This window comes from Balaenoptera borealis (assembly GCF_965194805.1).
Source record: "Balaenoptera borealis genome assembly, chromosome: 1".
Classification (NCBI taxonomy): Eukaryota; Metazoa; Chordata; class Mammalia; order Artiodactyla; family Balaenopteridae; genus Balaenoptera; species Balaenoptera borealis.
The window spans coordinates 64,086,985-64,109,078 of record NC_138860.1 but is presented as its reverse complement, the minus strand read 5'-3'; the positions used below and the strand labels follow the sequence as shown (position 1 = coordinate 64,109,078).

General features: G+C 48.7%; 1 protein-coding gene across 4 annotated transcripts in view; it reads left to right on the top strand.

The window, feature by feature from the left end:
• The window catches only part of UCK2 (uridine-cytidine kinase 2), a 79,527-nt gene extending 58,233 nt beyond the window's left edge, over positions 1-21,294 (top strand). For 3 of the 4 annotated variants that reach the window (XM_082361016.1, XM_082361015.1, XM_082361014.1), the window contains 5 exons: positions 663-759; positions 7,536-7,678; positions 13,672-13,769; positions 16,030-16,078; positions 17,425-21,294. In XM_082361016.1, the coding sequence (XP_082217142.1) occupies positions 663-759; positions 7,536-7,678; positions 13,672-13,769; positions 16,030-16,078; positions 17,425-17,564 (527 nt within the window). In that variant the 3' untranslated portion in view covers positions 17,565-21,294. Of the gene's footprint in view, positions 1-662; positions 760-7,535; positions 7,679-13,671; positions 13,770-15,282; positions 15,998-16,029; positions 16,079-17,424 lie in introns of those variants that run through there. The other variant, XM_082361017.1, reaches the window with a different exon arrangement.
• Positions 21,295-22,094: the final 800 nt, after the last annotated feature.

Sequence of the window (22,094 nt, the reverse complement as noted above, 5' to 3'; positions counted from 1 at the left end):
GCGCCTTAAATACTGATAGAATCTGTGTCTGAACAAGGGTGACTCTTGGAGAAGCCTATTACTCCAGGTGGGCCAGACACAGGTTAGCACACACACACAGCTGGTTCTCCCGCCTCCTGATCCGCAGCAGCCTGTGTCACACCCTCCCGCCAGCACCCAGCACGTGCGTGTACATGGCTCGTGTGTTAAACTCACCGACTGGCAGAGTGGGGTGGAGGGTCCAGGATGGCGGCCTGAATGGTTTTTGCCCTGACGGTCCCAGATGAGCACACTGCCCCTTTAGCTGGTTTGGAGTTCTTATAACTGTGGAAGTCAAAACTTGTTGTGATGCCTGCTGCAGTCCCCTAGTTGTGAGTATGCTTTCCAGGTTATCATATGCTGGATTTAGAGAGAGGAGAGAGATGTCTGAGGCCAGAGATGGAATGGCAAGCCAAAAAAAAAAGAATCCACTTTTCAGAACTCATTTATACACTTTGGTTTGAGATGCAGGGAATTCGCATTCTGCTTTGGGTAGAAATCTGGCTTTTTTGCGGGGAGGGGATGCTTCTCTAGAGTGTGATACACATATGTGAAATAATAGGTTTATAGGGATGCCCTGTTCATCATTATAGGAGAAATCATTTTACAATTAAGAAACATCTTAATAGTTTGATTTCCTTCAGATGCCTTTGACAATGAACTCATCTTCAAGACACTCAGAGAAATCACCGAAGGGAAAACAGTCCAGATTCCTGTGTATGACTTTGTCTCCCATTCCCGGTAAGTGAGCTGCTCTGGGCTGGGGATTGTTACCTGTTGCTCCCCAGAGCATCCCCAGAAGTTCCAGGCTTCTTCCCGCCCCCGCACCCCCGCCGCCCCCATGTGCCTGGTGCCCACTGCAGCCTGTCAGTGACAGGGCGGTGGCATCAGCATGCCTGTAGGTGCACGGCGTCAGGAATTCATCCAGGTGCTTCCTGGAACAGTCCAATCATGATCATCATGCTCTGTTAACTCTGAAGGGATAGATTTGTGAATTTGGACTCAGGTGAGGGACTGCGCATTCGTCCTCATCCACATGCCCAAGCTGTTGTTCCTGGAGAAAACGCAAGGGGGTGTGGTAGAGGAAAAACAGGAAGAAGAAGAAAGGAAGCTGTTCTTTCTGCTCTCCTGGTTTACTTGGGATCGAGCTGTGTGGGGAGGTGTGAGGGCACTGGGGTCACCAAAGACTAGACCCACCAGAGAGCTTCTCAATCACGTCAGACCTGTCCTTTCCATTTGTCGATTTTCATGCTCCTAATAAGGAATAGCAGAGTGGCTTGACCTCCATTACAGCCTCCTTCCCTCTTGAGTGGTGGGAAGGGGCTTCTGGAGGACTTCCCTCCTGCTAGCCAGACCCCGAGCTCCTTCAGAGCTACACAGAGCTCTCTGCTCACTTTGTCTCCTTCGGGGGACCTCCCAGGCACACTCGACACTCCTAAATGGTGTGTCACACCACGTGTAGCTCCTTAGTAGTGGCTCAGTAAGTGTTGTTTTTAGCTCTGGGCTCTTTTGAAAGTTTCTCCCTCCCGCTTTTCATTTTCCTTCTTGGTTTCTTTATCCCACTCTCTCTTGAGTTGATTTTTTTAAAATGGGAAATTAGATTTCATACCAAATATTTCTATAATTAAAAACAAATGTTTCTATAATTAAAATGTTTCTACTACCAAATGTTTCTAGAATTAAAAGCCCGGGGCTTCCCTGGTGGCGCAGTGGTTGAGAATTCGCCTGCCAATGCAGGGTACACGAGTTCGAGCCCTGGTCTGGGAGGATCCCGCGTGCCGCGGAGCGACTAGGCCCGTGAGCCACAACTACTGAGCCTGCGCGTCTGGAGCCTGTGCTCCGCAACAAGAGAGGCCGCGATAGTGAGAGGCCCGCGCACCGCGATGAAGAGTGGCCCCCGCTTGCCGCAACTAGAGAAAGCCCTCGCACAGAAAAGAAGACCCAACCAACACAGCCAAAAATAAATAAATAAATAAATAAAAATTTTAAAAAAAGAAAAAAAAAGCCCAATCTTCATCTCCCTGTGTGTTCCTTTAGGACACATCTCCGCCTTTAATGCAGTTAGCTCACATGTTCTGTGCTCTTCTCATGAACTTTCTCAGAACTTGAGGGTGTGGCAAAGATTCGGTTGGAGGAGGAGAAAAGAGAGAGCACATTGTGATGGAAAGCCGGGCTGCTTTGGTTCTCACCTTCATCCCTCACTGGTAGCTACTGAAGTACTTCCTACTATGGACCCGATTCTGCTGTGCAGGACATTCAAAGAACAAGATATGCCTCCTATATCAAACCTCTACAGACTGTGCAGGAATAAAGGGGTGTTTAGAATAGGGAACTGGAGCTAACATGAATAATGAGGGGGCTGGGAGAGCAAAGATCTGGGAGGCCGCAGCCAAAGAATCAGAGACATTCGTCCCCAATGATGGCAGCCTGAGCTGCCATCTGGAGAAGAAGCTAAGTTCATGCAAAGTCCAAGAATCTGCTGCATCCATCCGGGCCCACAGCCTCTGAATGGGAACTTATGGAGTGTCTGCAGTTTCCTTGTCTAGCTATTATGATCTCCTAAAAATTACAGATTTTGTTTCACTTTCATTTTCTTTTTAAATTTAATTTTAAAAATTTATTTTATTCATGTATAGTTGATTTACAGTGTTGTGTTAATCACTTTCATCTTCTAGGTTTTCCATTGGCAAAGTAGCTGGGACCATATAGGGAAAGGGATTCTGGGAATTGTAGTTTCTAGCCTTGGGGGAGTGGTGGTGATGTCAAGTTGACAAGAGACAGTCTAGCCCACCACCTCTCCGGTCCTGGGTGGGGTACTGCTACAGAATTACAGTGCAGCCTGACGACTGAGGCACGGGGATGTGGAGGAGTAGGAGGGAGGAAGGACTGGAGTATTTAGTGCAGGTTGTGTAAAGGAGATGATATTTAAGCTGTGCATTGGAAAGCATGAGAAGTTGTTGGGAAAGGGATTTCCAAGGTGATGGGTAGGGAGGCATTTCAGGGGCAAGCTTGGTGGGGAATTGCAGTAGGTTAGGTGTGGAGGGATGGGGGTCAGTGTGTGGGGAGAGCGGCAGGAGGTGGAGGAGGCTGGGAGGCAGGCAGGCCTCAGATCAGGAAGGACCATGGACCCCAGGGCCAGAGGACAAACGTGTTGGCAGTAGGGAGCCATAGATGGCAGTTATGTAGGAATGGAGAGGTCATTCTGGTGGCAGGAACGAGGATTCACAATGCTGTTTATGCAGCCCTTGGAGTGGCCCAGATGAGAGACTGATATGGGGCCGATGGAAGGGAGTGGAGTGAGGGCACTTGGCAGGAGTCAGGGCCTGACCAGTGTAGTCGGGGGGCAGGAGGTGAAGAAGAGTAGCTTGTGCAGCACGAGCTCCATCCAGTTCACGTATTAACAACAAAAAAAACCCTGCAGAGTTGCCCATCCAGCTGTGTTTCCCTTTTTTCTCCAGATTCCTCTCTCATACCTTTTATTTTAAAATCCTGTTCTTTAGTGGCCCAGAGCCCATCTCTTGCATGAAGCTTTGTGACCACCTAAGACCACAGCAGTCCCCCCCAACTCTTAAGGGCCACTTGTGAGGGACCCAGCTGTCCAGGGTTAACTGATCCCAACCCACCCATGGGTCTTTCATGGTGACTACAAACAAATGTTGGGCTGAAACTGAGAAGTCACCTATTCTCTGTAAATACCTTTCTCTGGTCTTCCCCTTCTTTATCGTAAGGAATAATTGTCAAATGAGAAGGTTGGGCTAGGTAATCCCAAATGCTCTAATACTCCAGGTTTCTTATGTGAACCTCCCAGCCCATCTCTAAATTCCTAAACAGAATATTGCACCATAGGTTCCTGGCACATCCTGGGCTAGTAGGTGCTCAATAAATGTTGTTTTTAGCTCTAAGCTATTTCTAAATTTTCTCCCACCTAGACCTACATGTGGACTTGGGAAGTGATTGATTTCAACTTTTTGGGGCACCACCCACAGAGCAGGCAGTTTGTTCTCCTTACTGTCCCAGGACTGAAAAGGCATGACTGTTGAGTTGGAAAACCACCTGTTCCTTTTTAGTGTTTATCAGTTAGGCAAGCTGATCAGCACTGCCACACAGTGCCAGTCTGGGTAAATTAGCATGGTCATTGCACTCACTCTGTGTATTCCAAATGGAGCCCTAGGAATCCCACACACGTGTTTTGTTTCCCAGCAGAGCCTTTCTGCCCTCTTCTTGGCCCAGGGCAGCTGCCTAGAGTGACTCATTATTTCACTCACTCGTTGATCCTTTTTTCTATCCATCTTGCTTCTGAACTCTGCCCAGTTTGGTTCCTTATCCTAAACCACAATGAGCACCCTGTTTTCCAGTACCTGACATTCTTCTAGGGTTGGCGTGTCTCAACCCTGGCTGCACAGTAGACATACCTGGGGAACATTTTTAAAAAAGGGCTGACATCTTGTCATTTGCGACAACGTGGGTGGACTTAGAGGGTATTATGCTAAGTGAAATCAATCAGACAGAGAAAGACAAATACTGTATGATTTCACGTATTATGTGGAATCTAAAAACAAATGAACAAACAAGAAAACAGAAACAGCATCATAGATACAGAGAACAAACGAGTGGTTGCCAGAGGAGAAGGGGGTAAGGGAAGAAGAAATGGTGAGGGAGATTAGGAGGTACAGACTTCCAGCTACGAAATAAATGAATCACAGGTATGAAGTGTACGATGTGGGGAATATACTCAATAATAATAATGTAATATCTTTGTATGGTGACAGATGACAACTAGACTTACCATGGTAATGATTTGGAAATGTATAGAAATATGAAATCACTGTGTTGTGTACCAGCAACTAACGTAGTATTGTATGTCAATTATACTTCAAAAAACAAACTCATAGAAAAAGAGATCAAACTTATTGCTACCAGTGTGGGGAGTTGGGGGAGGTGGGGAAATGGGGAGATGGGCTTGCAGGGGGAGGGAGAACTAAATAGTCAAAAGGTATATACTCTAGCTATAAGATAAATAAGTACTAGGGATGTAATGTACAACATGATAAAGATAATTATCACTGTTGTACGTTATATATGAAAGTTGTTAAGAGACTAAATCCTGAGTTCCTTCACAAAAAAATTTTCTATTTCTTTAATTTTAATGTTTCTTTAAATATTTCATTTATATGAGATGATAGATGTTCACTAAACATTATTACCATTATTGTGGTAATTATTTCATGATGTATGTAAGTCAAATCATTATGTTGTACACCTTAAACTTATACAGTGCTTTATGTCAATTATATCTCAATGAAACTGGGAGAAGAAAATGTAAATTAAAAAAAAAGAAAAATAATTAAAAATAATGTATCAAATATGGAAAAAGAACATTGCTTCTAGAAATGGAAAACACAATGGCACGTTTTTAAAACTCAGTAGACATATTTAGCAGCAAAATGGACCTAAAAAAACCCAATTCAAACACTAGGGGATTGATCTGAAGAAATCATTCATTAATGCATTAAGGAAAGAAAAAGACAGAAAAAAAACAGAAAAGAGATTAAGAGACATGAAAGACAGTGAAAAGACCTGGAAAATATTTAATGAGAAGGAAAGAAAGAGAATAAAGGCAATATCTGAAGAGACGGTAGCTTAATTTTCCCCAGAACTAATGAAACTCACTAAATCCACAGATTCAAGAAGCCCAGCAAATCCCAAGCAGGATAAATAAAAAGAAATACACAAGTGAGTTCTACTTTTTGGAATTGGTTAATATTCCATTGTGGCCTAACAGTTAATTTTTGTGCCTGCTGCAGTTGTATTTCCAAGTTTTGTACAAAGTTGTGTGCACGCACAAACATACATGCTTGCTAACTGTGTTATTCATACTTTCCATTTCCTTCTTTATTGCTACTTCATCTGTCAGTTTCTAAAATACAGAAGTTAGGCGTCTCTCCAATACCAGCGTGGATGCAGTTTCTCCTGGTATTTTTATCCGCTCAATATACTTCGAACCTCTGCTGTTAAGTAAATAAAGTTTCATGACTTAAAAAAAAAAAAAAAAAGAAATACCTGGGGAGCTTTTAAAAAATATCGATGCTCTAGCTCCACCCCAGACTAATGAAATCAGAGCCCCAGGGGAGTAGGGTCCAGGTATAAATATTTTTAAAAGCTCCCCAGATGGTTCTGTGTGCATCCAGAATTAATACCGCCATCCTAGAGAGTCTCCTAATTGCACTAACCTGGTGCTTTTCTTCTGTCTTTTATGCTCCATATTCTGCCACCTTGGTAGTTGCTCCAGCAGTGCTGCCTTAGAATTTAGACAGGAACCCAAGGGACTGAGCCAATAAAGAATCAAAGCATGTTTATGGGAAGGAAGTCCCTCCTTAGTGGCCAGCTGCTGCTGACTTCACTGTGTTTGCACAGATAAAACCTATCATCTTAAGGAACTTTTGAAATAACTGTTTGGTTTTCTTCACAAATGTTTCTTCACAAATGTCTGCTAGTTAGGGTGAGTGGTAAACCTTGGAGTGGCATCATTACTTCCCTTTTAGTGAATTTTGAGGTGAAGTGCAAGGTGGTTTTCCGACAGAAGCAAAAGATAAGATTGCAGTGAAAGTTGAGACAGGGCGGAGCTGGACCCCAGCAGGCCCCAGTTATCCATTTGGTTTCACTCCCCTGGCTTTTGAAAAGTCGTGTTGACAGTAGTATCTGCCTTGGGCTTCCCAATCCTGTGGGTAGATGGATGAGGTAATGTATGTCCCTGCTTTACTGATAAGGAAGACAGTTGTAGGAGCCGGGCAGAGCCAAACCTGGCAGGACTGGGACTCTTTCCCTCCACAGAAATCCTTTCCCCTTCCCACCCTCTTACCTAAAGCTTTCTTTTCCCCTCCCTCCATCTGCCCCTTCCTTCTTCCTCCCAGTTGCCTCAGCACTGGGGGAGGGGGTGGAGTTGTTGGGAGAAAACTGTGAGTTTCTGTTTTTGAAAGTTCAGAGTGTTAGGTTCCATAAATGCCAGGACTGAGAGCATTCCTGGAGACGCCTTCGGAGGGGGAAAAAAAAAAAAAGTGATCACATCTTCTTTTGTCTGTCTTTATTCTTCATTCAACAGCAGGTTTTTTTGTTTTTTTGTTTTTTTGACCGTGCTGTGTGGCATGTGGGATCTTAGTTCCCCGACCAGGGACCAAACCTGCGTGTCCTGCATTGGAAGCGCAGAGTCTTAACCACTGGACCGCCAGGGAGGTCCCAACAGCAGGTTTTTTATTCCAAGGAGAAAGGTGTCTACCCATCTGCTTTATGGCGAAAGCTCAGAAGAACTGGTCACAGGAGACCTTTGCTCCAGCCGTCCTGGTGCTCATTCTTGGGTCTCCCGTGGTGGTGTGAGGGCTCTGTAAGGCTGTGTTAGCTAAACCCTCTCAGCGCCCTTTCAGTCAAGGGGCTGGGACCCCAGACTCCCAGACAGCTTCTCTTGTTTCCTCCTCCCGGGCTCCCCCCACCTGGCTCGGCCCATCATCTGCTCTGGTTTGCAGGAAGGAGGAGACGGTTACCGTCTACCCTGCGGACGTGGTGCTCTTCGAAGGGATCCTGGCCTTCTACTCCCAGGAAGTGCGAGACCTGTTCCAGATGAAGCTTTTCGTGGACACAGATGCGGACACCCGGCTCTCCCGCAGAGGTGCGTTCCAAAAGCCTCTGATGGCCCTGTCGGTGGCCTGTGACAGGCCCCTGCCCTCCCCTATTCTGGGGCCCGTGCCTTCCCCGAGGCAGCCTCGTGGCTGCGTGGCCCAGCCCAACTGAGTCAGTCTAGTCCCAGGGATGTCCTGCTGCCCAAACATTTGGTGACATCTGAGAAGGGATTAGTCACTTATTGTTTCAGGTAACGAAAGGCTCGTGAGGTCACAGAGATGACATAAGAAGTTTACGTTTTGGTTTTGCTGGGGAAAAGTTTGGTTAAATGCTCAGGTCCTTATGATTTCCCCACAGGTGTCAGAATCAAGATGGGAACTCACTGTAGGACATCTGGGGGGGGGGGCAGGAACACCCTCTGCCTGAAACTCTGGGCAGCTGGTCCCACCTGCCCGCTTCTCTCACCCTTCGCTTTCCGGAAAGTTCTGTGGAGGTTTGGTCACCCTGTCCACCCAGCTTGGGAGCAAAGTCAGTTGTTCTCTCTGCAGGTCTTCCTTCCGCGTGTGCTGAAGACACCAAACTGCTTGCTGGTGGGAGAGCGGAGCCTGTGAATTCAGCTCTGCGGGACACGAAGCAGAGGGATTGCTTCCACCAGAGAGCTTGGGAGGCTTTGTGGGGGAAGTGGGTTCTGGACTTGGATGTGGCGGGGTGATGGCGTAGGCAGCCCAGGAAGGCATGTACCGCAAACAGAGACACCATGGCTTGTTAGGACTGTCTTGCTGATCTGGACAACAGGTAGGGCTGTCGCCCGTGGGTGGTGTGAGGGGCAATGGAGAGTTGGGGAGAGATGAGAAAGGTTCCTAGCAGAGTTAGAGCTGACAGGACCCCAACCAAGGCAGTGGGGTGTGGGTGACTGAGGAGGGGGATGAAAGCTGACTTAAGGTTTGAGTCCCCATCGTGCGGAAGAGGAGTGACACAGGAAACGCCAGGGTTAGCTCCTAGTCGCAGAGCAAGTCGTTGGCAGAGTCAAATTTCATAAGCTCCAGCCCAGAGCCTTCTGACCTCAAAGTCTGTGAAGTTTCCTCTTTTCCGGTTCATGAAACAGATTTTTAGTTTATCCAGTTCAGTACTCTTGTCACAAGAACTATAAGTGGAAATGGCAGAATCTAGAGAAATGACTCCCTGGGTTTTGCCCTCCTAAGAAGTAATAGGAGTCACACTCTATTAAGTCAGGGGAGCTGTACTTCCCCTCCCCGGTGGTGTCGGGCAGGGGGAGTAACCTGATGGAAAAAAGGAGAATTCTAGTCCCAGCAGAGCCCCTTGCTAACTTTGTGACTTTGGTGGTTCTTGTTACCTCCCAGGCATGGGTTTTTTTATTTAAATGGGTAATATGAAGGGGACAGGCCTGTGTTTTAGGGTTACACAGGCCAGATAAGAATTGCAAAAAAAAAAAAAAAAGAATTGCGTGATCTTTTTTGACAGAGAATTGAGGCTTGAGCCTGACAATTGCTTATGCATCTGCCCCAGGGTCTGGTTTATCACCTTCATCCACAAACCCAGGTCCTACCTAGGCTGATCTGCTCGGATGTCCATATTAGCTTGCCAAATTTGGGAGGCATCACTGGGGGGAAAATTGGAGTCAGATGAACTGGACTTTTTATTTGTTTGTTTGTTTGTTTATATCCATCATCAATTTTGTACACATCAGTGTATACATGTCACTCCCAATCGCCCAGTTCAGCACACCACCATCCCCACCCCACCGCGGTTTTCCCCCCTAAACTGGACATTATTTAAATCCTGGTTTCACCATTTAGTAGATGTGCGACCTTGGGCGGATTATGCTTTAATCTCTCTGTACCTTATTTTCCTATTGGTTGATCATGTAAGGATTAGTTAGTACTCCTGAGATAGTTGTGCCGATCAGAGGTAATGCAGGTAAAATGCCTGGTGGTGGCATTAGTTGATAAATATCAATGTGGCAGATCAGAAACCTGCTTCACCTGAGATTATGATGTTATGTTTTCCGAGTGTTCTCTCAGGACTTGTCAGAACCTCTGAGTAGTCATGTCCTCAGGAGCTGGTGACACCTGGGCTGGTACCATCATTAGTCCAGCAGGTGGTACTAAAGTCCCAGGGGATGGAGTGATGCCTGAGGGAGGAGCAAGTGCAAGAAATTGCACAGGAAATTAGAACCACGTTTTGTGGAGTGGCAACATCCTTGGACTCTGATTCACTCAAACAAATAATCCTAGGGTAGATTAAACAGAAACGTCTCCCTCCTTTTCTTGTACTGAGATCCTTATGTGAAATGGGGGAGAGACCTGAGGTGATGGTGGCCTTCTCTGGGGATTTCTTAGGGTCAGTTCTCTTCACCCCCTGCCTTCCCTGGTGCCCCTGGGGCAGGTCTCTGCCTTCTTTCCGTTCCGCTGTCTTTTCATGTCACCCACTGCTTAGTCACTCTCAGCAAAAGCTGTTTCTACAAATTCACTCTCTGTCCACCTAGGACAAAAAATATGCCTGGCATGTGCTTTGTGGGTAAGGGAGAGGGAGGGAGGGTTAGTCGGGAGCTGTGGAGCAAAAGAACATTCCTGGAGACTTGAGTGAGCGCTATGATTTCACCCGTCTGTGGGTTACATCCTCCTGGGCACATTCCAAGTTGACCCTCATGTGGGAGGGAGGTCTGCATCAAGTCTCATAGCCTTGGAAGGACTTCCTTCCTTCCCAGGGACCCCCTTGTATTTCTAGGGAGTTGGTTTCCTCCCAGCAGAGCTTGCCTTCACCTTCCCTCTCTGTGTGAATTTAACCAACCCTTGAATTAGGGACAGGGAAGACGTGAGGCGGGGGCCCTGGGACTGCTGACCCCTAGTCTCTCCCGCCATGGCTCTCTGTGCCCAGTTTACACGGAATTAGGGCTGCAGCGAGCCTTGACATAGTCAATGTGTTCTTTTACTAGGGTAACACATCTCCTCAAGGAATTTTTTAAGTGAATTGACAGCCATGGAGGAATTGTGTTTATTCTGGGTCCTTCTACATTTGGTTCTCGGCTTTGGCTGATGCGAAGCAGCACTAGCTGATTTGGAAGGGCTGAGTGGAAGCCAAGCAGGGAAGGGTAGACCTGTCGTTTCCTGCCCTTTACCCTGCAGGGCCCCTCTGAGAGGGCCTATACCAGCCCAGCAAATATGCCAGGGTCAGAGTGATGACGAGGAAGCTGGTTCTAAGTCCCTGGAGTTTCCGGTTTGTGCCCAGACCTTGTTCTGACTTAGTTGTTGGCTTGGCCCCGTTTCCTGACTCTGAGGAGGAAGGCATTTCAGTGCAGTGAACTGGCTGACCCCGAGTTGTCCTTGGCTTCAGGAGGGGTCCCGTCTGTTTAAGGTAATAATTCGATGGAAGACTCTTGGGAGCAGAGGTGGGCGATGCCTTCTGGTTTTGCGTGTTCCCAGCGTCTGGGCAACATGCCGACCCACTGCCATCTCCTTTTCCAGGCTGGAAGCTGGAGGATGCCTCCTCCCTGTCTTCCTGTTTCTCCCTCTCCATCCTGTCTTTCCACGTGTCCGCCCCCGACTCCTGCACTGCAGCGCCCACCCGCCGCCCCCCGCCTTCCCAGCTGCTCTGAGGGACTCCCACCCCCACTGGGTCCAGCCTGCTCACCTGAGTTCACAGTTCCCATCCTCCCGATAGTCTGCTGTCTCAGGGAGCCATCCCTCTCCCGGAGCTTCCTCAGGTCCTGTTGTCTTCATAATCATAGAAACTTAGGCTTATTGAATACACACCATGTGCCAGCCACGGTGCTGAAGAGTTTTATGTATATCTCCCTGTCTTCCTAAGTGACCGCTTTGTGAGAAAGTTGCTATTATGGGCTCTGCTTTACAGTTAAGGAAAATGAGCTCCAAAGATGTTAAGTAACTTGTCTAAGGCCACAGAGGTAGTAGTTAATGGGGTCAGGATTCAAACTGGGTCAGTTTTGCCCCCATCAGTGTAGCTGATGGGGCAAGAAGTGGCTTTGGGCTTCAGCGGACGCAGGTGTGACTCACCTGCGTTCACTGCTTTCCCCCTGGTACGTTCCTGTCTCCCGTGACATGCATGACAGGTGATGCTCTCGGGTCTGCAAGACACAAGAGAGCTGCAGGCCTGGGCTGAGGGCAGTGGCAGAGTGATGTGAAAGGGGAGTGTGTGTGTGTGTGTGTGTGTGTGTGTGTGTGTGTGTGTGTGTGTGTGTGTGTGTTCTGGGGGAAGGACAGGGGTTCCCACAGTGCTGAAGCTGTCAGCAGTTGTGTGAAATGCACGTCTTGTGAAACAAACCCGGCATCAGGCTTTTGCAGGGCTTTTGAGTCAAAGCTGCTTAATAAGTGCGGGCGTATGTTTGCTTTTCTCCCCCCAGCTCTGATACCCTTTTGGTCTGGCTTCCTTTTTTCTTTGGACCTTATCTGGAGACGTGTGAAGAACTGGAGGCTGCACGGGCTGTGTGTTTTGGTGAGCTCAGCCCGTTGGCCTGAGTGCCCGAGCTCTTGGAGGCCTGTGGGGCTGAGCCACGTGGCACCTGTTGGGGCTCCTACTTGGCCGAGCGTCCCTGACAGAGCAGCGGCGGTGGCAGCTGGAGCAGGGCCCCGTGTCCAAATGCCTGAGAAGACCATTTCCTGGCTGGGCTGGGTGCACAGGCGGCAGGGTTTGTGAGGCAAATCCTGACGGTTTAGGGACCAACCAACCGTTTTATTGCCAGGGCTCATGCGGGGGAAAACTCCCTGTGATTTGAGGAGCCGGTAGAGAAGTCAATGGTGATAGCAGTATATTTATTACCCGGGTTTCTGGAATGGGGTCTTCCTGACAGTTTTCTAGCCACCTGATCGTGCAGACTTCATGCCAGCCTGGACCATAACCACAGGTTCTCCCTGTTACCTGCGCTCCCCCACGTGCGTGCGTTCCTGTGTGCACGCCTGTGTGTAAACACAGAATTATTTACAGACGTGGCTTTCCAGAAATTCACTTAGAAGTATTCCCTATGTTTGTTTACAGTGAGTTTCATCCCACACTGAAACGATTACCTGAGAAATGATTGAGAGGAGCTGAGAGCCCTTTGCAAATGATTGTAGATGGATTTGATACCCTTTTGGGGTGGGAGGGAAAGAGTTAATAGCCAAGATTGAAAACATATGTAGGGAGGGGCTGTTTTTGATTATGGGACTCAAACTCACTTGCTGAGTTTGGGAGAAACTCAGGCCCAGGGAGGTTAGTGTACAGTGGCGGAACCAGGATTCTGGATGCTTTTTTTCCATGTTTTGATGAAAGACTGTATTAAAAGCAGTGTTTGTTGCAAGTCCCCGAATAACAGCCCCCCCCCAGGAGGAAGAAGGTAGAAGGTGGTGAGTTTGGGTCCATCTGGGCAGCTTCACAGCTCCAGCCCACGGTTTCTTACACCATGGTTTTCTCATCTTTCACTAAGAGGTCTTCCCTTTGCAGACCTCTGTGCTTGAGGTGGGCAGGAGTGGCTGGCCACAGCTGGGCCCTCTGCCCCACTTCTACCCCCTGTAGGGGCTCAAGTGTGGGTGGGAGCCGGGCAGGCGGAGGTGGCACATCAGCAGAGGGTTGCCGTCCTGAACACAGGTAAGTAAGTGTAAGGGTACGGGATCAGGGTGGGCAAAGGAGAAGTCTCTGGGCAACCCGCACCCTTTTCCAGGAAGCCCCACCACCTCTCTGGGTCCAGTCCACTTCCTGTTATGCGTTTGTCCTGCCTTTTTCTGGGGTTCGCAATGAAGTTTTATTTGGGTCAAATGTTGCTTGAAACCAGAAGACTATTGGCCTTTCCTGGACAACCTTTTGCTTTGGAGAGCATAGCTGGATTTGACCGTAGCAACACGTGAAAATGCAACTTGTTTTTCCCAAAGCTGCTGCTGACTGGCTCTTGGTCAAGTCTCTCAGGAATCCGGCTTGTGAATCATCCAGAGTCATTGTGAAGCCTGTGTGATCCTGGTCGGCCTTGTGAAAGGCGGACATGCATTGACTCATGCACTGTTTTCTTGATTCTTGTTTTTCCTTCTCTTCTAGTATTAAGGGACATCAGCGAAAGAGGGAGGGACCTTGAGCAGATTTTATCTCAGTACATTACATTCGTCAAGCCTGCCTTTGAGGAATTCTGCTTGCCAGTGAGTTGTGTTCTTGTTTTTCATTGAATTTAGTCTTTAAAATGTAATCAAACAAATAAAGGTCTGTAAGTTGAGCTCCCTGGCTGAGACTTCACTCATTCCCTCCTCTATCTTCAAGTCCTAAGAAAGGGCAGCCTTTGGCACTTTGTTTCCTATCACTGTGTTCTGCAAGAGCTCTGTCCTGCCACTCTTTTTGTGGGGTACCCCTTCAGGATCCTGCTGTCTGAGTCCAGCAAGCTGTACACTTCTTGCTTGGTAGGCTCATGGTGTGAGACCCTTTATCGAGGGTGCATCAGTATCCAAGGATAGACTCAGCCACTTGGGTCTTCAGAAGGTCTGTGATGGTTGGAGTACTGGTGTAGGAGGCCTCAGCTACAAGGTATTCCCTTCTGAATCTCTTCTGCCACTACATCTGAGCCCCGTTTCGAGCTTGTCATTGGTCCCTGTGTAAGTTCCCATTTGGGAGGTTCGCCATATTGGAACAGGCTTCTGTACTTCTGCCCTAGCACAGGCTCTGTCAGGCCTCCCCACGGCAGCTGGGAACTCTCTAGTGAGCTGGCTTTCAGAGAAGGAAGGGTGAGGGCGGGGGAATTCTCAGCTTTTAGCGAATCAACCCTCAGCCTAGGAAACACCCCAGCTTCCTCATGAAAGACAGGCGAACGTTGAGGGAAGGCCTCAGGGACATGAGGTTTGGAGTGGTGAGGTTAAGTTCTGAGAGAAAGCGAGAGAGGTTGGGTCTTCGTCTGGTCTTGGGTGATGCCTTCAGGGAGATGAGAGGTGTAGAGTGTGGCCGAGTGTGGGGATTTCTCTGCTTCTCCTAATAATTAACTTCTTTTTCCTCTCGTGGAAAAATATGATCCTAAACCGTCTTTCTTTCTTTCTTTCTTTCTTTATTTTTATTGGAGTATAATCGCTTTACAATGTTGTGTTAGTTTCTGCTGTACAATGAAGTGAATCAGCTATACATATACCTATATCCCCTCCCTCTTAGACCTCCCCACCATCCCAGCCATCTAGGTCACCACAGAGCACCGAGCTGAGCTCCCTGTGCTGTGCAGCAGGTTCCCACTAGCTATCTGTTTTACACATGGTAGTGTATATACGTCAGTCCCAATCTCCCAGTTCATCCGCACCCCTCCCCCACCCATCCCCCCACCCCGGGGGCCTCTTTGTTTCTTTAAGTCTGTTAGTAGGTTTTGCATCAAAACAGACTTGACATTTGTTTCAGTCAGGAACCAGGCAGATTTTGAGTCAGCCTGAGTAACGCTGATGCCCTGTTCATTCCCCTGGAGAGGATTGGGTCACAGGATTAGGTTTCTGGGAAGAGGGCAGAGGTGGCTGTGGAGCTGTGCAATTCTATCCATCCATCTGAGGACCTCTCCTGCTCTTTTTAACTTAATAATAAGAATACAAAGGAAACTGATTACTGGACATAGATTAGAGTTTACTGCCAACTTTCTGCTGTTTAACTTAGTTGTAATGGAGCTAAGAATTTTACATAAATATTTTCTAGGTTGTTCTACCTGTTTCTCCCGTCCAGCCACTCAGCTCAGGGAAGAGCAGCTCATTCCCGCATCAACCAGGAACTTGGGCCTGATAAACTGTCTGCCTGATTCAAGTCGGGCCTCAGTCGCGATTCAGCAGTTGTGGCGTGGAAGCTGCACAGAGTAAAGATGCCCGTGTCCTAAGGCATCGTTTATGTGGTCTCACCAGGGCACAAGTTATTTGTAAAATGGTCCACAAAATGTCAGTAAACTTTACAAAAAAAAAGAGAGTCTGTGGGCTTTTTTTTCTTTCTTTCTTTCTTTCTTTCTTTTTTTTAAGGCTGTGTCATAACAGAGCCAGGGAAAATGGTCATCAACGGCGATTACTTTTTTTGGGGTTTACCCTCGTGCTAGATAAACTGTGTATAGAAATCCAAGGTGAATTGCTCCCCTTTAAGTTTGGTTTTACTAACCGATGGTTTTCCTAGTGGTGAAGAAGCAATTATATATTTGGTTTCAAAGACCATGTTCTCTGTGCAGATTGTAAGCTGAAACAATGTTAAATGCTAATGAGAACTCAGGGAAAAGCCAATTTATTATAAATTAGATAAAATGGATAAAATGTATTAGGTTTAAAGCCACAAGCTGCTGCTCTCTGGGATTGGTTGGAGAAGGCTGGCCCTTTCCCCACATTCCCTTAGAGAGTGGCTTGGGCCAGCTTCTCTCTTTAACGCATTGTAATGCATTTAATGCATTGTAAATATCTTTCTCCACAGACAAAGAAATATGCTGATGTGATCATTCCTAGAGGTGCAGATAATCTAGGTGAGTCCTCATGGGGCATAACTTCTACCCTTTGTCAGTTATACTTTGGGGTAGGATGTGGTAACCAAACAAGGCTCTATAGATGTGGGTGAGCCACTGGCTGCTGCTGTGAGCCAGAAAGGTATTTATACCTATGCGTCTGGCCTCGGGGACAGGCCCCTGTGAATATGCATGTACATAAATGGGGACAGACGTGAACTTGTGCTTCTCTGGCAACAATCAGAGGGTAATAGATTACCTTCTACTATCATTTCCAGTGATGATACCTGGCTGCCTTGTATCTGAGGCCATTTTTTAGCAAAAGCAGATTTCCTTCTTAATCTAATTTAGAATGACCTGCCACTAAGGTAGCCTTTCCTAAAGGGAAAGGGATTTCTACCACTAATTCATTTATGCGTTAGCTTTGACTTGTCTAGAAAGTAGGACTATCCCTGGACTTAGGCATAATGGGGCAGAGTTGAATTGTGAGAAGACCCTGTCTTCTCATTCTCTTTATCATTTATTTCAATTTTCCTCTGTTTAAAAAGTTAATTTTTTGCCGAGCCTTTTGGGAGTTAGTCACAGCAGTGAAAATTTCACTGTATATTTCTTAAAGACAAAGCCATTTTCATTTACATAGCCACAGTGCACCCATTACATCCAGGACAATTAATATTGACTTAATCTCCTTAACTTTCCTCAGCCTTTCTTTGTTTTTTATGACACTGATATTTTTGAGGAGTACAGGCCCATTGTTTTGTAGAATGGCACTCAGCTTGGGTTTGCCTTTGTGTCCTCATGATTAGCTTCAGCTTATATAGTCTGGAGAATACCCTGGGGGAGGGGTGTTCTTGGGGCATCACCTCAGAGAGCACTTGATGTTTATCCCATTTTTGGTGATGTTAACATTGATCATTTGCTTGAAGCATATGATTTATTTCCAAGGCTAAGGAAAGAGAGTCCCATTTGACCTTTGGAGGAGAGGGCCTTCTGTGGGGTCCCTGTCCTGGGGATGGGGAGCTGCATGGGATGGGGACCCAGTGGAAGGGTCTCACAGCTAATTGATGGCGTCAGAGCGAAGGCCAGACCTCATGTCCAGAATTTGGGTCGATTGCTTTCATCCAGTCCGTGCCTCTGATCGCGTCCTACATTGTCCTACTCCGAGAATGCCCCTGCGGGGGTCATATTAGCCCTGATGGAGGCTTGGGGAGGTGGCATGACCTGCTCGCAAGCGGCAGAGCCAGCTTCCTGGAACAGTTTTTAGCCTTTGGTTCCTGAGTGCCGTCCACCCAAACAGACATACAGCCCCACAGACGTGCTCCCACCCTCCCCGTGTCCCTAACACTCTGCTGATCTCTGCCCCACAGTGGCCATCAACCTCATCGTGCAGCACATCCAGGACATCCTGAACGGAGGGATCTCCAAACGGCAGACCAACGGCTATCTCAATGGCTATACCCCTTCACGCAAGAGGCAGGCCTCGGAGTCCAGCAGCCGGCCGCACTGACCCCCGTCTCCTCAGCCCCTGGCCCCGATCTCCAAGGGACAGGAGGAGGGGGCAGGAGGCACTGTGCATCTATACATATGGTTTCCTATGACATTGCTGTATTTAAGAAAACACCATGGGGATGAAATGCCTTTTGTTTTTTTTGGGTTTTTTTTTGGTACTTCGGAGCAGCGAAATGAAACAGAACTTGACCCTGAGCTTAAATGACAAACTGTGCCAACTACTACTGGTGATGCCTAATTATGACTTCAACGTGTAACCAGTTATAAATACATATATATATATATAGAAAAGGATCTATTTTTGTGTAAATGTACAAATACTGTACAGTTGTTTGCCGTAAGTATTCTGCAGGAGGGCCTGTACTTGAGTGTTTTGGGGGCTGGAGCTGGAGTTTCACCAAAGGGAAGTTGCCTGGTGGGTTCCAGGTGGGGCAGGCTCAGGCATCTGGGAGGGAGGCTCACGGCTCGCGGCTCTCACTGTCTGTGGGACTCGTTGGAAGTGGAGTTTGGAACTTTTGATCTCTTCCCTTGCCAGATGCCACCTTCTTGGTGCTGGAGCTTTAGGATAATGTTGATAAGAGATCCTCTTTTCTTTTCTGTTTTTTTTTTTTTTTTGAGTTGAAATTAGGCAAGACCTCAACTCAAAAATCAAACTCAGGGAAGGGGCCCACTGAGGGGAACGAGTCTTCTGCGTTTTCTTCTTGCCCCTGCCCACCTCTGGCTGCTCTGGTAGCTCCACGCTTCCTTCCTGACTCAACCGCTTCTCAGTCTCTCCGAAAGCCAGAGCTGCCTCGCTCTCCTTCCCTGGTGGGGATGTGATGGGGTCGCTTCCTGATTGAGTGGGGAAGGAGGGGATTATGCCTGTCTTATCGTCTGAGATGCTGGTGCTTCCCAGGGAGGTCACCCATGAGATTCCTTGGGCTGTCCCCCAAGCTGTGGAGTGCACAGTGGACCTTGCAGTCTGGGCTTTGGTTGAGGACCTCTGCTGGCAGCCTGCCCCTCACAGGGTGGCAAGAGAGCTCTGCCGTATAGGGAGCCTGTAGCTTTTGTTCCCCGAAGCGTGGGGATTTGCAGCGAGGTGGGGATAACAGGGACCGTCACTGGCAGCATCACAGCCACATTGATTGACTTATTTACCATGCTGCCGTGTCACATGGCAGCTGCCGGGCACGAGGGGCGGGGAAGGGGAGTGGCGTTTTTAAGTCACAAGTTGGAGTCTTAGGCTGAAAACGTTTGGGGTGGAGAATTCCAGCTTTTCCGAGGGCTCCCTCTTGGTGAAAACTTCCTTCTTTGCAAGAAGTACAGATTCCTGAAGATTCCTGGTGGGGAGGGGTGGAGGAAGCAGGGGACCAAGCGAGAAGGAAGAGGTGTGATTATAGAGGCCTAAAGCGTCACCTTTTAACTGCAGAAGAGCCAGAACCTTTTCACCTCAGTGTGGACCATCTCAGTGCTCGGTAGGCTATGCCCTTAGTTATACCCTTGTGACTGCCACAGCCTGAAACGTTCTGGGGAACCCTTCTCCTTCCATTGCTTTCATAGCCCCTTGAGCCATTCAGATAAACTGATGCACTTAACTCTAGTCACATGGAAGCAAACAGCACCATGCAGTTTGCTTCCCCTTTTCTGGACTCCATTTGACTCTTAACTCTTTTGGGCTGTGTCAGAAAGTCAAACCTAATCCCCAGCAGGGCTTTGCCACCCCCTGAGACCTTCAGGAGACTGTGCTGCAGGCTCTGAGGGAGCCCCCCAAGGGCAGCAGCTGCCTGGTTGGAGAAGGGGAGGCTCCCGGGGTGCCTGCTCTGAAGGCCGGTACCTGGCGGGATGGCCAAGCTCCGGAGTGCGTGTTTCCGAGTCAGTATTGGTTATCTTTCCAGTCATGCCTTGTGCGGTTCCGAGATGAAGGGTAGACGGCAGGCCTGGATTAGGATCCTGAGGACCCAAGGGTCTCCTGCCTTGTTGGGTGGGGCCTGTCTGTGCTCAGGGGAAGCCCGTCCCTGTCTGGGAGAGCCTCGGCCCTTCGATGGTAGCATGGTCAACTTTACTTGAAGCTCCCAGGTGCCAAACCATTCAGTGCCTTGGCTGTCTATCCCACTGCCTCGGAAGATGGATTCTTCTCATCTCTGAGCCTTGACTCACTTAGCCGCTTCCTCATCTACCCATGGTGTTGGGAACAAGCCTCCAGTGTCTCCGAGAAGCCCTGTCCTCGCTGGAAGCAGCTCTAGGGCTGCCCTGCCTCTGGGTAAAACCATCACCAATTCTTGGTGCCTTGGTTGGGGGCTCACTGGGCCGAGCTGACGACTCCTCTGGTTCTGTGACATAGTACGTCTGGGGCAAGGAGGGGACAGGAAGCTCTGCCTTTGTGTGGTGACCCCAGCGTTTAGCCAACTGAGTATCTGAATTTGAGCTTTCTATGTGGCAAGTCCCGGACTTGGTATTTTAAGAGTCACTGGATCTCTGATTCCATTGGAGAGTCAGATAGAGTCATTAGGCCAGAAATCATGGCGTGAGTCATCTGGGTACTCTTTGCTGCCCGGGGAGGCGATATGGATGAGCAGAGTGGGGCAGTGTTGGTCGTGTGTACATAGGAGTCCCCTGGCTTCAGACGTACCCGGTGGTGCTTGCTTCTCCCAGCTGCGCAGGTGTTGTCCGAGGACCATGTGTTTAGGGAACAGGCATTGTGTCGTGGGAAGGCCTGGTCCCATGCTCCTTCACCCCAGTGGAGCTTCTGCTGCCCTGGGTTTCTTGTTCTTGGGCAGCCTGAGACCAGTAGGAGCAGAGAGATGGCAGTGTGTGTACGGAAGATGCAGTGTTGTGACCTCAGGTGTCCTTTGATTTGGAATGGTTAGGGTAGGCCCTCAAAGAGGCAGTGGTCTCTGAAGAACAGGCTGGGGAGGGTGGCAGGGAAAGGTCTCCAGTTCACCCTTCAGAACCTGTTGTCTCTGCGGCAACCCACTGTGGTCTTGGGTGCTGGGCAGTCAAGGACACTGGCTTCTTGCCTCTCCTGGGCTGGCTTGGACACTTGTCTCTGTGCCCAGGGTGGGTTGCCAGTCTCATGAGGCCACTAGGTCAGGCTAAGGCTTGTGTGCGGGAGGGATTGGAGCCCAGCTCGTTTGTGTATCACCTCCTTTGCTGTCCTTGTGTGGCTTCCCTGATTTAACATCCTTGACCTGCACTAGGGCCTGAGGCTATGGGAGGGAAGTAGTAGCCTCTTGTAGGGAAGTGTTTTCCTCTGCCCTGGAGTCTCCCACCTGCCTGTCCACAACCGTGTGGGTGAGGCAGTCTAGGGAGGTTCTGGGTCCCAGGGCTGGGCTTCTGAGAAGGGCTGACTGGACCTCTCTGCCACTCCTCCCCTTCACCCTGACCTCAGGGTGGAGTGGGGAAAGTCTCGGTGTCCGAGCAAACGAGAGGGAGAGCAGGCTGGGGAAACCGTCGAGGTGAGCCTGGAGCTGAGTCCCCTCTGATCTTGGTCTCTGGGCCTTCTGCGGCCCTCCTGGGACAGGGGGCTGGTTACAGGTCAGCATCCGGCCACCCTTAGAGGCAGTGAGTGCCTAGCCAGTCCTGCCTTAGGAACTGGGTGAGTAGGTAAATAAAGACGTAGGCTTCTTTTTGTCTTTTAGATGCTTGCGCTTCCCCCTTTTCTTTCTACTGCCCTGCCTTTATTGTTAGCAGTTACATAAATGACCACATACTCTGTACTTTGCTGTAAATAAAGACTGAACAGAAAAGAACCCACTCTTGCCTTCTTTGTGGTGCTTGGGCAGGAGGAACAGTGGCTGAGGCCAGCGAGCTGATGGGAAAGTAGCGCCTCCAGGCCTTCGCTGTGTGGATACGGGCACCAGCCTGCTGTCACTATGCCTGCCCTCCTGGGCTGCACCCAGGTCACCATGTGTGCACTTGTGCGTTTCTGCTCTGCTTCTGAAGCCGGGTCAAGGTCCCTGGGAGGCTTCTCTTCGCTGGCTCTGGCTGGCTCTGCTCCCTCTGAGGTCATCCGGTTTGTGCAGTCTCCTCCCTCCCTGCCCTCCCTTCCCCATCCCTTCCTCAGCTTTCACAATAAAAGCCAGAACAAAACCTTCTAAATAAAGAAAACTTTATTGGGGTTGGGTGGAGGAAATCTGACATTATGACAATGGGAACAACTTCAAGTTGAATACACATACATATATGTGTGTGTGATTACCCTGGATGACTATATCTATTTAGTTTATAGTCATACATCAATCAAATGCAGATAATCATCTATCTCTTGTTACTGAAAGATCTAGGTCACCCACCACCGAGGATTTTAAAATAATTAAAGTAATTGGCTTTTGTGCTCTTTGTAGCACCCCTTCCCCCCGGCCCCCCCTTTTCTCAGCTTCCCTTTCATCCCTTCACCTGCTGCCTCCCAGGCACCAAATGACCCTCATTGATGTGCAGAGTTGCCCTGCTATTTCCAGCCACTTGTTCCAAGGACAGAGGCAAATCCTTCAAGGAATTCAGATCCAAAAGAACTTGGATTTAAGAGGAATCCATCCTCAGAAGGCCGCTG